At 39.6% G+C, this 14,331-nt stretch overlaps 1 protein-coding gene across 1 annotated transcript; it reads left to right on the forward strand.

Moving 5' to 3' along the window:
• Positions 1 to 4,648: 4,648 nt before the first annotated feature.
• On the forward strand, positions 4,649 to 13,131 carry LOC139983792 (uncharacterized). Its single transcript, XM_071997572.1, has 7 exons — positions 4,649 to 4,948; positions 6,355 to 6,468; positions 8,112 to 8,372; positions 9,128 to 9,238; positions 9,587 to 9,859; positions 10,038 to 10,262; positions 11,591 to 13,131. Exons 1-7 carry the CDS (start codon positions 4,882 to 4,884, stop codon positions 11,791 to 11,793), a joined length of 1,254 nt encoding a protein of 417 aa, XP_071853673.1. The 5' UTR covers positions 4,649 to 4,881; the 3' UTR covers positions 11,794 to 13,131.
• The last annotated feature ends 1,200 nt before the right edge of the window (positions 13,132 to 14,331 follow it).

Genomic DNA, 14,331 nt, shown 5'->3' on the forward strand with positions numbered 1-14,331 from the left:
GGTGACAGATATTTGGGGGACCTAGACGACCCCAAGTAACAGTGCCTCTGGTACACTGATATTTGAATTGCCTTCTGCGATATGCACCACGTACGCTCGCATTACAATCATTGCTGTGAAATTTGGTAGGACATAGGCGAATCGATAAGGATCAAACTTTGGTGATCAAGCACAACCGGCTTTTATAATGGATTACCAACTACATATGTAAATATGATAACACAATGTTGTGACAGAGAATACAACATGCAGAGGCTTTCAGTTAACGTGTCTGAATATCACTTCTTATGAAAATGTACACACAAGTCTGCATTCGCAGACTAGCCTATTGGCCTAGCTACTCATGCCATATAGCATGCTATAGCCTTTACCTGTATACTCTAGACTCGCCTCGTTGATTTGTAATTGGCGTGTTTATTCTCATATTAGGAGCATTTAGTATATATATATCATATATGGACACTAGTGTAAGGTTAGGTATACTATATATGGTACTCGCGCTTTGATTCCTTAATTGTACTCAACTACTCTGAACATGTCAAGGGGAAGCATGGGCGGGATAACGGGGGGGGGAGAGGGGGCATTTGCCCCCCCCCCAACTTTTTCCCAGACCTTAGTATTTTTTTTTTCGTTTTTGCAGACAAATGTGCACAACCCTAATCGAAATTATTCCCCCACAACAGCTCTATCAAAATAGGCCTATTTGATTCGAATCTAAGTCGAATTTGTGATTAACATAGTAGCATGAAGCATGCAGAATAACTGGAGCTAGAGCTAGCACATGGTTCGCAGCACAGGTTACGAATCCTGGAGCTAACATACTAGCGATTCAATTCTGCATGTGATGAATCCGCGGAATGTGCTACAGTGCTAGCTTCAGGAATTGATTTGAGATTGAGATTTGAATTGAGAAACGATTTACGAAAGCCAAATTTGCATATTGGGTATATCAATAATTAAATTCAATATACTGACACATGACACCCCCCCCCCCTCCCGTGTAATTCAACAATATGCAATGGCAATGACGATGTAATTTCTTTACTGCTCGAAATCCTGGAATGATGCATGCAAATCGAATAATGTAAATTACAAATTGGCACTAACACATTAAATACATTGTTACAGTATACAGCACTCGGCAGTTTCGGTAGGGCCGATAAAATAATGTGTGGCCTTGAGTTCCGTTTTCGGATCTATTCTCGATGATGAATGAAACACTTACGTTTGGTTTTGCATAAAAGTGGGGGGGGGGGGGTGAAGGTATGTTCAGCCCCCAATATTTGCCAAGTGCTCCAAGAAGTGGGGGCCGCGGGGAGAATTTCGAAGTGGGTGCTGAACATATTCTTGATCGGTAGAATGCACAATATACTAATAATTTTAGGGGAAAAGAACTGTCTAGATGTGATTTATTGTTACCAGAGGTGTCATATTTGCTGATCTAGGATTTCCTTTTTGCTTAAATTTCGACGCTCCTTGCCAACTGATGATGGCGCTCCGCTTAGATAGTGACGTATAACAAAAGTTGTACATCACCATCTGACCATATGTTATACTATCAATCCTCTTCAAATATTTAAACGATAATTAACTATCTAGATACAATTGCAGAGATCCATATTTCAAGGATGGGTACATGCAGCTTAGAGACACTTGGGAAGTGCCGTTTCCGGCCATCTGGAGGGTTTGTAAAGCCAAAAAATTTCTTGTACCCTCCGCGCCAACCGATGGTGGCGCTCCGCTTAGATAGTCTTGATGGCAGGTTTGCCCCCCCCCCCCCACTTTCACAACTCAAATCCCGCCCCTGAGGGGAAATCTATAAGTGTTAGGAGTGTTAGCTCATTGCCTTCCAATGCCGGTGCCTTCCAATCTTAAAGTCCCCGGTTCGAGTCACTCGAAGATTAATGTATGTCGTCCAGTTACAGAGTTGTTGACAATTCGTAATCATGGACGTTAAGTGTGAATGTAAGAGACTGACTTCGGTCAGCTTGCGGCTTTGATAAGCCAATGAGGCTTCTTCGCGAGTTCCTGCTTGCAGGGGGATCTAAAATACATAAAATACATACATATAAGTGTATACTCTTACTGTCATGCCCTTTAATATATTTAAAGTTTGCACCTGTTAGTAATTAAGTGTCCTTCGAAGGACACTCATTAGATGGAAAGCTGGTCTGGCTATAAGTTCTCATGGCATTCATGTTCTAATTAATAACCTTATTTAGCCTTTGTAGTTTCTAGTTCATGGGTGTTATCGGATAGATCGTTATGTTAATCAGTAAGTTAATCTGTAAGTAGGCCTACATTTTTGTAGTATTGCTATTAGAGGTAACCTACTTTATTCTCGTCTCTTACATACTCAGTCATAGTTATGCTATATTAACTCATAACCGACATCGTTAGCACGTCACTGTTCTGAGTACAATCATTATCGTATATTTAGTTTAGTAATTAATCTCGTAAAGCTGTAGTATTATTTTGAATCATTTATCTTGTTTTACAGTTTTACCACATAAATACAAGTGGGGAAATACATAATGCTACACCTGTCTTGCCTGGCTGTCTAACGAGCATATCTAACGTAAGTGAGGGCAGCACACTTACTCATGCCGTGATATTCATCATATACTACACACACACGGTCTGCACATGATACCATGTATTTTCTAGGAGACTATAGAAGCGTCAGTTGACGTTACAGGTATCAATATCAGTAAATGTATATGATGTTTTCGACGACAAATTTTCAGGCGTGAAATAATAGGAAATGATGATGGTATGTGCTAGCTCAACAACATACTTTTCAATCAAAATGCAACATTGATTTTTCTTGAAAGTATATGTGAATATAGCTCTGGCATGGAGACCGCCAAGAAGAAATAAAAATGTAATACCATGAACAGGGCAGTCTGAGATGGAAACTGATCCACTTCATTGAAAGTGAGCGGTTGGTAGCTTTTACTCCATGCATGGCGGAGGGGGGGGGGGGCTTCGAAGGGAGGGTTTGTCCCTTCATGACGGTCTGAATATTTGGGCAGGAGCTTTTAAAAAAACTGAAGAGAACATGTTTTCCGATTTACCAAAATGTCAAATGAAATACACAAAAGTATCAGAGTCTCTGAATAATCAATTAATTCAAGCTCACCGCGATCAGAGTAGTGGCGTATACATGATTTTCAAAGTTTCGGGATCTGAGGGGCTCGGAGGGGGGGGGGTGGAGGTTAACTTCGATCCGACTGATTAAGATAGGGGATGATCCCTCAATCTATAGGTGGACCAGACGCGGGTCCAGTATTTTATAAAGGAGAGTGTGTCCCTAAAGGTCGTTGTGGGTGTGTCACTGGGGTCGTTGTGGGTGTGTCACTGAGGTCGTTGTGGGTGTGTCACTGAGGTCGTTGTGGGTGTGTCACTGGGGTCGTCACGATGCAGCTGATCACTATTTTGGAATTTATGTGTGAAGTTTAAAAGGCGGTATATATAGGCCTATACACTTCCAACACCGTTCTCTGGATTCGCGACCTGAGCCCAGATGAGTGGTTGAATTCTTTCCCGAATCAATGTAAAATACTGGCTGAACTTGTTTCTTTCATTGACTGACGATGAAGGGAGTGAGGGAAACAGGTTCCATAATATAATACCCTGGCTCACGCCACTGGTTTCTCCAATTGTCTCAGCGGGAATTGCACGACGTGTTCTTGCAGTTTATACAATTAAAAATGAAAAGTCTGGAATATTCATTCTTATTTTCGTATCATGAGTAATCTTTTCCCGTCTCGGCAAATCAAACTTGTTGTGTTCATGGGTCTCACTAGTCTACGTATCAGCATGCCTGCACCCCACCCCCTCCCCAAAGCGTTGCGGAGTCGGGACTCAAGGGAAGTTGCCCCTTCCTTTCGTAACAGACAAAGAGAAACGCTCAAAATATACCCCTTTTCATAAAAAAATTATTGCCCTGTAAATATGTATATGAAAGGCCTTCTTTATCATTTTAGACAAATATGTTATAATTTGTGCTACGGAATTCACACAAACGAACCATTTTGTCGGAAAGTTTTGAGGACACTCTGTGATTGAAATCCCTCAAACCAATTCACGTATCACACTCACCCTTAATGCGACCCCTGCCTCCCCTCCCTCCCCCACCCTCCTCCTCCCTCCCTCCTTCCCTCGTCTTGTAATTTGTTTTGCTGTTCCTTGATCTGTTAAAATATAGCTTTAACATGTAAAAACAACAACTTTGCAGAAATAGCCAGTTATGACTTCATGCTGAATTTCATTTCTGGAAAAGTGATATGTTTATATACATATATATGTATATAATATAAGGAAACCAATACGTATAAAAAACAAAAACTTACACACCCATTCAGCTAAAAAAAAGGCGATAAAACTTGAAACATAACTAAGGCCTCACACGAATAATTTGAAAGCTAACTGTCTCCCAAAGGATCTAGATACAACCTAGTAAACTGGTTTTCAAAGCAACCTACGAGGCATTTATTCAACTCCACCCTTTTACTTTACGTATGAACATTGTGTTTTATTAGGAATTATACTGGTATGGATTTTGCATTAGTAACGTTGCCCGTGTTACGTGTATGTATAGAGTTAACTATTTATTTTAATCCCTGAAATCTTACATAAGGGCGAAATACGTTCAAATTTTATGAGAGATGTATAGCCGTAATAGAGAAATTCAGCCTTTGGCATTGGTGACTTGCATTTTCGTGAGGGACGCTCAGGTTATTGAAGTATCTTTTTTTCTTGTTAAGGAAGTTCTAGTAAATGTCTTATAATTTGTGGTAACTTTCTGCAGTTGAATATATATAGGTCATTATCTGACCTCCTTTGACGGATCAAGGCAAGGCACCGGCGGAAGGTAAAATGGTGCGAGGCATTCTGCGGATGGTAATGGGGGTATTTACCCTCACCTATGTACCGATTGCTAACGGTAGGTTCACATATACCTATCTATTTTGTTGTGCATGTATGTTACCCACTTGCAAAAATTTACATAACTTTGCTTGCAAAGCTTTTGATTCATCTGATTTTTAATCAATGTTTTAATCAACTAAAATCCATAAAAAAAAAATGTAGGTCTAACTAAGCAAGTTTTATTTCAAAATTTTGGAATAATTTTGGCCAAATTTTGAAATTAGCTAAGCTACATGTGTTTTTTGTTGTTGGTTTTTCATTTTGTTGAGATTAGTATGAACATTGTTTTTGTGAGGAGATATTGAAAAGATAATTGAATTCATATTATGAAGAAATCAAGAAACATGGCTTAAGTTGGTCAGTTCAAGAATCTTTCACTGAGTATACGTATACGTCGAGGTATCAGAGTTTGACTTAGGCTGTACGCAATACAGTGTAGACTAATGATTAATTCTTGGGTGAAACAAGATACTTTCAATGGGGTGTTTAAGTCATTGACTTTATTACACCAATAATCAAATCAAGTAAAGTTTACCATTGTTTATCGAGAATTGGAAATTTGGAAGAATGGAACGTCTTTTCAAAAAATATATACCAGACCTGCAGACAAGTAGGCAATCTTTTCATTACAACTAACTAGTGACGTCATATTTCCGAAAACAGGACCTCAGAAAGTGCAATCTCTACTCTCCCCTCCCGACCATACTATCACCCCTCCCCCCCTACTTATATGAAGTGTGCAGATTTGCAACGAATCCCTTTATTTTGAGATCCAGTCGAGCCAACACGACTTGTGTCATTGTATAATCTCTGTGCATGGGAAATTATGATGTCTCAAGTATAGATATGTCGAGTCTTCTCATACAGGGTGAGTCATGAATAATGACTCTGAATATGCAACAGCTAATGGACGTGTATTTTCATTCAAAATTAAGAAACTCTGTAGGTAAGAAGTTTATAGGTAAGTCAAGTTTAAGTAAGTAGGTATTTTCCGGTGACAGAATATTGCATGTCTGAAATCTGCAGTTTTTGGCCGTTCCTCTGGAGAGTGCTGAGGAGGGAAGGGGGGGGGGGACTGAATGTCTTGGCTAACCGACAGGAGCTTCCAAGCACTCGTACTGGCAGTATATGAAAAGTGTGAGTTCTGTATCATTCTTCTATCAGATAAAGGTTAGCAACTGTTCGTACTGCGAATACGAGTGCTTTGAAGCATAGCATGGGAGGACAGTATGGAGTGGTATTAGCATTAGAATCAGATAAAGATAAGGAACTGTTCGTACTGTGACTACGAGAGCTTTGAAGCGTGACATGGGAAGGAAAGTATAGAGTGGTATTACTGGTTGCGTAAAACGTAAAAATATGACCGAAATGTTAAGAAGAACATTCATATGTTTGACATTTCTGTTACCATAATGTCCACAGGCTTTGAACCAATCGTACAATGGCAATCGGAACAAGTTACGATTTACGCTGAAGAAAAGACGGCGACACTTTTTCTTGAAATTGCCGAACCACGAGGACGTGACGTTACTATTGGTTAGTGTTACATGATTGCATGTGTGGTACCATCAGTATGGTATGATGGGGGTGTGGGGAGGGGGAGGGCTAACCAAACACCCATTGCTGTATAATTACTATGTCTTTTACGGGATAAAGAATATATGCTGTTGTCTAGACGGTAACAGGTTGTTAAGAGACAAAGTAATGACCATGCTTTCAAGGAACGTATAGCTAGCCTTCGGGGCCTGAGGGACCAAAGACAAAGTGTTTTTTGTCCACATTTGAAGAGTCAGAGATTTGAGTTTAAATTATAATGCTTGTATTGATATGCCTTTTCATGACACCATTTTATGGAATCTATCCTCTGTCATACAGGAATAGTTATAGAAATGAGAACTTACAGCATGCAGCTTCTTCATTTTCAAATTGATCAATATTGCAATGATAGTTCAGAGTAAAATCCCGTCACAAAGTAACTTATCTATTTGCTTATTTTAGTTTCATTTCAAGTAGAGAAGGAATGACCTTTTTAAAAGAACATTTGCGCTAACATGTGTTTTATACTTTATACTTATAAAAGCGTCCGGTTGACGATATGTTGAGGGTTGAATGAAATTGATTAACTTACTCCCTCAAGTACATTCATTTGGTGAAAATACTTTGATGGATGTCATGGTTTGGTTGAATTGCAATCCCATGTTAGGTAATACTCAGTTCAATATATATATATATATATATATATATATATATATATATATATATATATATGTATATATATATATATATATATATATATATGTATATATATATATATATATATATATATATATAAATATATATATATATATATATATATATATATATATATATATATATATATATATATTGAATTGAGTATTACCTAACATGGGATTGCAATTCAATTGCAATCCAGCGTCCACTTGGATTCGAACCCGCCCCCCCCCCCCCGCTTTATATATGGACACCATAACCACTAGGCTATGGACGCTGATTATATATACGTCAAGATAAAACTCCAAACGCTGCTTTAAATGCCCAATTATGTTCACCCTACAGGCCTAAACTCCAGAAATCAAACAATATTAATGAAATTAAGTAACAATCCTGTTTGTATATTTAAACCGCCACTTGGTGTATTTCAAACCGGTTATCACTTGGTGTATTTGTAAACCGGTTACCGGTTATCACTTTGTTGGTTTGTATTACATTGCTAGTGTACAGTAGCATATATATCCAAGCCCGTGTTTTGTTATAGACGATAATCAAGTTCGGAAAGACGCACGGACTTTTTAATTAAAGTTAACTGAATCAAAGTTAGCTTGTTCAGAGAAATCTCATTCTATGCTTAGTATGACTAATTAGTAAAACCTTCTTGGATCAGATCACATCGTAATAAATCACCGTATAAAACGAGAAGGCTGGTTATTAGCTCTCCTTGTTTTGCCAATTATTTTGACCGGTCCCGTTTCGTCAATGAAAATTTGCCCCCCCCCCCGCCCCGCCTCTCCCCCTCCCCTTCCCTTTAGCTAGGTCTATGTTTCCCAAACAAGTTCTTTCCCCTTTTTATTTAGCGTCTTATTTTCTTTAGGCAGTATCAAATGATCCATTCTCTATTTCAATATTAGTAAATTCGTTTAAATTCCCTGTATTTTCGATAGGGCTGCTCAGCTACGGTGTTGGGCTAACTATACACGATGACATCACGATACCAGAGACAGCGACTATTCCAGAAGGGAAATACGTCGGCAGCGTTAACGTAACTCTGCACGACGATGCTGTCGAGGGAAGCTCAGAGAATGGTTATCGTAAAATACGGATCAAATTTAGCGAGGTGCTGAAAGGAAAAGCATCTCTCGGAGGTTATGGATATCGGGAAATCATAGACGTGAACATACTGGGGCCTGCAACTTCCGAGACGGGTAAGAAATAACTGGAGCTCCCGTGGCGGATTTCAAAGTTGGGTGAGGGGGAGAGGGGGGGGGGGTTGGGGGTTGAGTGGCAAATTCTAAGGGAGTGGCGTTCCTCGGCCTCAGAAGTCTGACTGATCTGTTCAAGATCGCTCCAAACTAGTTATTTATGGTTTGTTTTATGTCTGATCTTGTACGTTTATCACGTTTAACCTTATATACATAATTACATGAGCTTGATGCAGCCTGAGTCCCCGTGAAATACTCATGCTACCACACCCCTCTCTATAGTCTCTTGTAGGAGGGGGTAGGGGCTGCGGGGGGGGGGGTTAGATCTGAAACCAACCTGCACTTAAAGACTATCATCTCAAGGTATTACGAGTAGGGACGCCAGACATTTTCAGTAATAGGAGTAGTCTACTTGATATAAGTAGCCGACCCCACCACATATCAAAAATATTTCTGGTAATGCAGTCATTTATGATGAATGATGTACGGTTGCTAATTTTTGGTTTTGAGGGGTATGCAATGTGTATGGGCTCCCGATCTACAATATGTAGTAGGAGTATAACGGTTGTCGGCATCACGCTATATTTTATAACCGTGTACTTGTGGTATTATACATCGGAATTTGGTGGATCTAAACCCCCTGCCTACCCCTCCCTCTCCTCTTATTCCAACAGTGATATCGTGGGTTTATACTTAGTTCACATACATAATTATATCAGTACAATAAAGGTATAGTTGCGTTCTTCATCTCCATATAGGCTGCCATTCCGGGTCATTTCGTACCAGCCGCGTCATCGCAAATGAGGGCGATGGGAGCGCAGTTTTAACATTAATCGTGAACGAACCATTCGATGAAGATTTGGTTATTCGTAAGTTAACCTCAGAAAGAATTTTGTTAATTTAGCCTCCGTTAGTTGTTTATGGATCTTTCCTATTGGTAAGTTAAAGTCAAAATGTGGCTTATTTCAACATAAAAAAAACTTGGAATGTTTATTGCTCCTTTCTTGGAATGGGCAAGGGTGGGGAAGGGGGGGGGGTAGGGGTAAGGGGAATATATTCGTAAGAAGGGTTGTAGTAACGACCACTGTGTAATTCAGGCAGATGGCATAGTGTGGGTAGGGAATGTTGTCACCCTCTAATAAATGTGTTTTGTTTGTAACATGCTATCATAGTCTGCAGTGTCAATATGTTATTATTAACTGAATCTATATCTACAGCCTACCGGGTGAATCTAGAATGGACAGGTACAACCTCACACGCTAGACATGAGATAGATTATATGTATCGCGTGGCGCACCATGAAGAAATGGGTTACAAACGTGCCATCCTACCGGCTGGAGAGACAAGTCTCGATGTACCGTTTCAACTCAGAGATGATGATATACCGGAAGATGTTGAACAATTTATGGTCCAGATTAATCGCGATAATTTATCTCACCGTATCAACATTCTCACCGATACCGTCATCGTGGATATTGTAGATAACGACCGTAAGTATCGTGATTTCGATATACCGTAAAATAGATTACGATCATTTGCTTATTATCAAACGGTTATCGGTTCCCTGTTATTGTTGTTGTTATTAATATATTGAAAAATACCCAAAATATCATGTATGTTATATCATATTTTTTTTATAATTACACATTTATACATGTTTCTTAAAAGGTTGCCCGGATACGCCTGGTGCACAGTACTACGATGGTTCGTGTTACTTTAAGGTTTTCTTACCTGGTGAAGTTGTTATATCTGCCGACGAAGCCATTAATCGTTGTCATGACCAAGGCGGTTATTTAGCGATTATCGAAAGTGAAGTAGAAAACACGATTGTGTCTGATACAGCAGACTTGAAGCAAGCATGGATTGGCGCCATCAGAGATCCCGACGATCAAGGTAAGAGAAACATTTACAACTTACATGACACGCATATGCATGTTATCTGTGCAACGAGGATTACCATATTTTATCTCACGAATAGAGGACATGTTGTCCCGCCCTGGAGGGGGTGGGATGGGGTTCAGTTAAGGGGTTCCCCTACCATTTGAGGGGGAAATGATTTTGACCTAAACCTATATTAAAACGGTACCAGATTTAATTGTATGATCAGAACCGTTAAGGGATTCAAGTTACTATATTAACAATTTACATCCAAGGCTCACACTGAACAGCCTCGTTAGTCAATCATCGTCGAGGTTTTCAGTTGTATTTTCAACTTTGTCGAAACTACATAAAATTCCAGTCAGGTTTTTATTTTCTTATTATTTTTTGTAGTGTTTTTGTTTGTATAAGTTTTGTAAATAACTCGGATGCTCATCTATAAGATAGAGAAGAAAACAGTAGTACAAGTCTGCGATAACTGTGTAGTTTCACCCTAAAATATGGTACATAATCATGTAATGATCACTCATTATTTATTAAACATCAATGAATATTTCACTACCACCTTCGAAGCGTTTTCTTTTTTTCGAGTTAAAAACCTTTTTACTTTTTTGAGGCATTTTTTCAAGAATGCTAAAATTTGAGGCCAAAAGGAGTGATCCTTAAAGGTCAGTCATAGCCGATGTAACATACGTTTTTTTGCTGCATTAGAATTAAGAAGTATTTATTTTATGCATAACAGATAAGAAACATCTCGGATTTAAATGAACTTATCCAGTAATAATTCCATACGCATCCCTATACTCTTTGAAAGAGAAACCAGAAGCGAATCCCGGATGTTAGAAATCAGGGAAAGGGGGGGGGGGGGGTGGACATCGAACTGAGTACCAAGTATATGGGTGTTACGACTATCCCCAGAAAGCCCCCTGGCGACGTCATTGCTTGTCGCACCGTGTTGTCATGGGACAAAACCGAAAGCCGTAAGTCCTCAAGAACACTACGTATAGGCTCTAACTCAGCCCCGCGAGGCCAACTAATTAACGTGAATAAAAGTGCCTAGTTGTACGTATTTTAAGGTAGAGTTCACAAGAATTAAGAATAATCATCAAGTCAGTGGACTGAACTGCTGAGTTGGCCTGGGGTGGGGGTGGGTGTGGGGGTTGAACTAATACTTCAAGTAGGGGAATGCATATATGTGTCCTCTCACTCATGCCTTTTTTATCACACGGTGGTGGCAAAAAAGGGAACGATAGTTTACACGGGGGGAGGGGGCGGTATGACCTAATTGGCTCAGAGTCTGGATTATCATCTGTACAATTGTTTTTGTCATCATTTTTCGCAAGATACTTTCATTTGGTCGGACGGCTCGTCACTGGTGTTTGATTGTTGGCGCCAACGGGAACCAAACAATCGCCTTGGCAACGAAAACTGCGTGAAGATCAACTACGTCCGACTGGGATTTTGGAACGACACACCTTGTCAGGGTGACAAACAAGTTAGGTTTGGCGTTTGCGAAAAACCAGCCGTTTCATCTGACAGCATGTAGTTAGTCGACCTGTTTGAGCAAACATATTAACTCTATAAATGTCTGATCACGGGGTAGGAAGAAAATCCATTTAAGTTTAAATTAGAGTAAAGTTAAAACAAGTTTCGTGGAATATTAAATCCCAAAACGTTGTGCGATTTTCATTTTTTCTAGTCAAGTTTCTTTAAGTCGAATGTTCTTAACTTTTCAAGTTTGACCTTTATACATCTGATAATTACTAATATGAAAAAGAAAAATGTCAGTCTGAACGACAAATGCTAGGAATTAATTTAATCCGAATTTTATAGGGTCAGTTGTCGGTCAAACACGAAGAGGAAAACTGGGAGTAAATTATTCATATTTCAATGATGTAATATTAAAAAGAATTATATGACGTAAAAATGTAATCATTTTCACCTGCTTTGGAATGTTTAGTAGAATAATTACGTATAATTTTCAACTATAGTATCGGATCATCGGAGACAATCGCAGGATTGAATTTGTGTGTGGCTAGAAAGGGATTCGAGCCACTGTGTGCTTTTGGATTAATTCTTAGGTCACGTTTTAGCAAAACGTTTCTGTGCTCTTTCATATCTTTATTATAATTTTTCGTCAACCATTTTGCCGTTGTCCATTTACCTATATAATAATGATAATAATAATAATAATGAGATATGTAAATAGCCTGATTCATAAATATTGGAGTTGAGGGACTTCAAATGGGGTAAAATCATTCTAACTCAATAGGTGAAAATAATTTCCTTACGAGGCCATCCGCTCTTCGTAGGCCCTAAGATAACCACCACCCCTTCCTTCATAGGATGGCAACTATACCAAATTCGACATACAATTCTTGTTATTCTGAAGCTGATCTCGTCATTGTATCATTTGCCTCACCCCCCCCCCCCCCCTGCGCACCGTATCCTCTTACAGTTTTACACATATCGGATTAGGAAGAGTCTCGCCAGAATGGCCAATGTGGTATAACAATACCACAGATTAACTCCATATGCATACATTGTTTCTCATTGATGCTCTGACCCCCACCTCCCACCTCTCAATCCATAATCAACTCATATGGTCAGACAGTGTAGAGTCCCAACTGCAGCAGGCGATCGGGTCCGCTTTAAGGTTAATAAAATATACTTTTGGGAGTTTGGGTGGGGGGGGGGTGGGTGCGATGGATGACACCCCTCTCAACACGCATGAGGGCGAGCAGGTTGTATAGAATACAAAATTTCACTTTTAATAATAATATAACTTTAATAGTACTACTAAACTTGCTACAGGATTAAACCAGTTTTCAATGCTTCTATATAAGGCTTTAAATTAATAAATAAATTTCTCAGCAAAATAGAATCATTGTGGTTTCTTCTTGTTTTCTCTCTTCCTTCAGCCAGGTTTGAGTTTGAATATTTTGTAAGCAGACTGGGTGAAGAGATAAATGTGAAAGTGGACAAACCTAGATTGCACAGACAAACAGGCATTTATTAAAGAAGACAATTGAACTCGGAAAAAACACTGACACCGAAAGCGCATCTGATATCACACTCCTTACCCCCCCCCCCCCACCCCCTCTCCATCCATTCCTCTCTGTAAAGTGAGTAAAAGGAGATACAAGTTTACTTTTGTCAAAAGAATGGTTTAAGTTGTATTCCGTCAACTGAAAATCGTCCATGACTATCTTCAGGAAAAGAGGTAATAATGTAATACCCCCACCTCAACCCCACTTCCAGCCCACACCCATCACCCAAACTGACGAAGAACGGTAAAATGGAAATGTAGAAAATAAAACAGGTTAAACTGTTCGATAGTAGCTCCTAAAACTACAAATTATCTGTCATTACTTTTAAAATCGATGTCACCCATTATTACACCAATGTCACTGGCTACGCCCCTGAAACGTACAACATACACGGTACACACATTGCCAATGTGTGTACCGTGTATGTTGTATGTTTCAGGGGCGTAGCCGGTTTTTTAGAGTTGGGCGGGGAGGGAGAGGGGAAGTCAAATGTCTGTCCTCATTTCAGGGACATAGCGGTGGATCGTCGTCCTGGGGGAGGGGTTTAATGGGAAAGGGATCGCCCGTTCCCTTTTTGAAATTTTTGTTTTTCGAAAAGGACTCAGATAGAAAATGGTCCTATCATTTCTATTTCTTTTAAGGCTACATTGGTGTATTAAAAGTTTCTTTTTGGGAAAAAGACTATAAAATAATGTTTGCGCCTGAGCGGTCGAAGCTATCCGTTTATATCACATATTAAAAAACAAATATATATATGTGAATACAAATATATGGCTACTCGCAGAGAGACACTGCAACCGCGCGCGTAGCGCACATATTTTTGGGGTGACCGTTTATTACTTTCTATTTGGTGGTTGCCCCCCCCCCCCCGCACGTATTCTTGAGGTGACTTTTCATTACATTCTCTTTAGTAGTTACCCCCCCCCCCCCATCCAATCATCGGCCCCATCCCCCAGGTTTCGAGTACATTTAGATTTTTCTTTTCTCCCATTGAATTTTCACCGTCGCCCATCGCGTCCCCAAACATTCCTGGG

The sequence above is a fragment of the Apostichopus japonicus genome, chromosome 2 (assembly GCF_037975245.1).
Source record: "Apostichopus japonicus isolate 1M-3 chromosome 2, ASM3797524v1, whole genome shotgun sequence".
Classification (NCBI taxonomy): Eukaryota; Metazoa; Echinodermata; class Holothuroidea; order Aspidochirotida; family Stichopodidae; genus Apostichopus; species Apostichopus japonicus.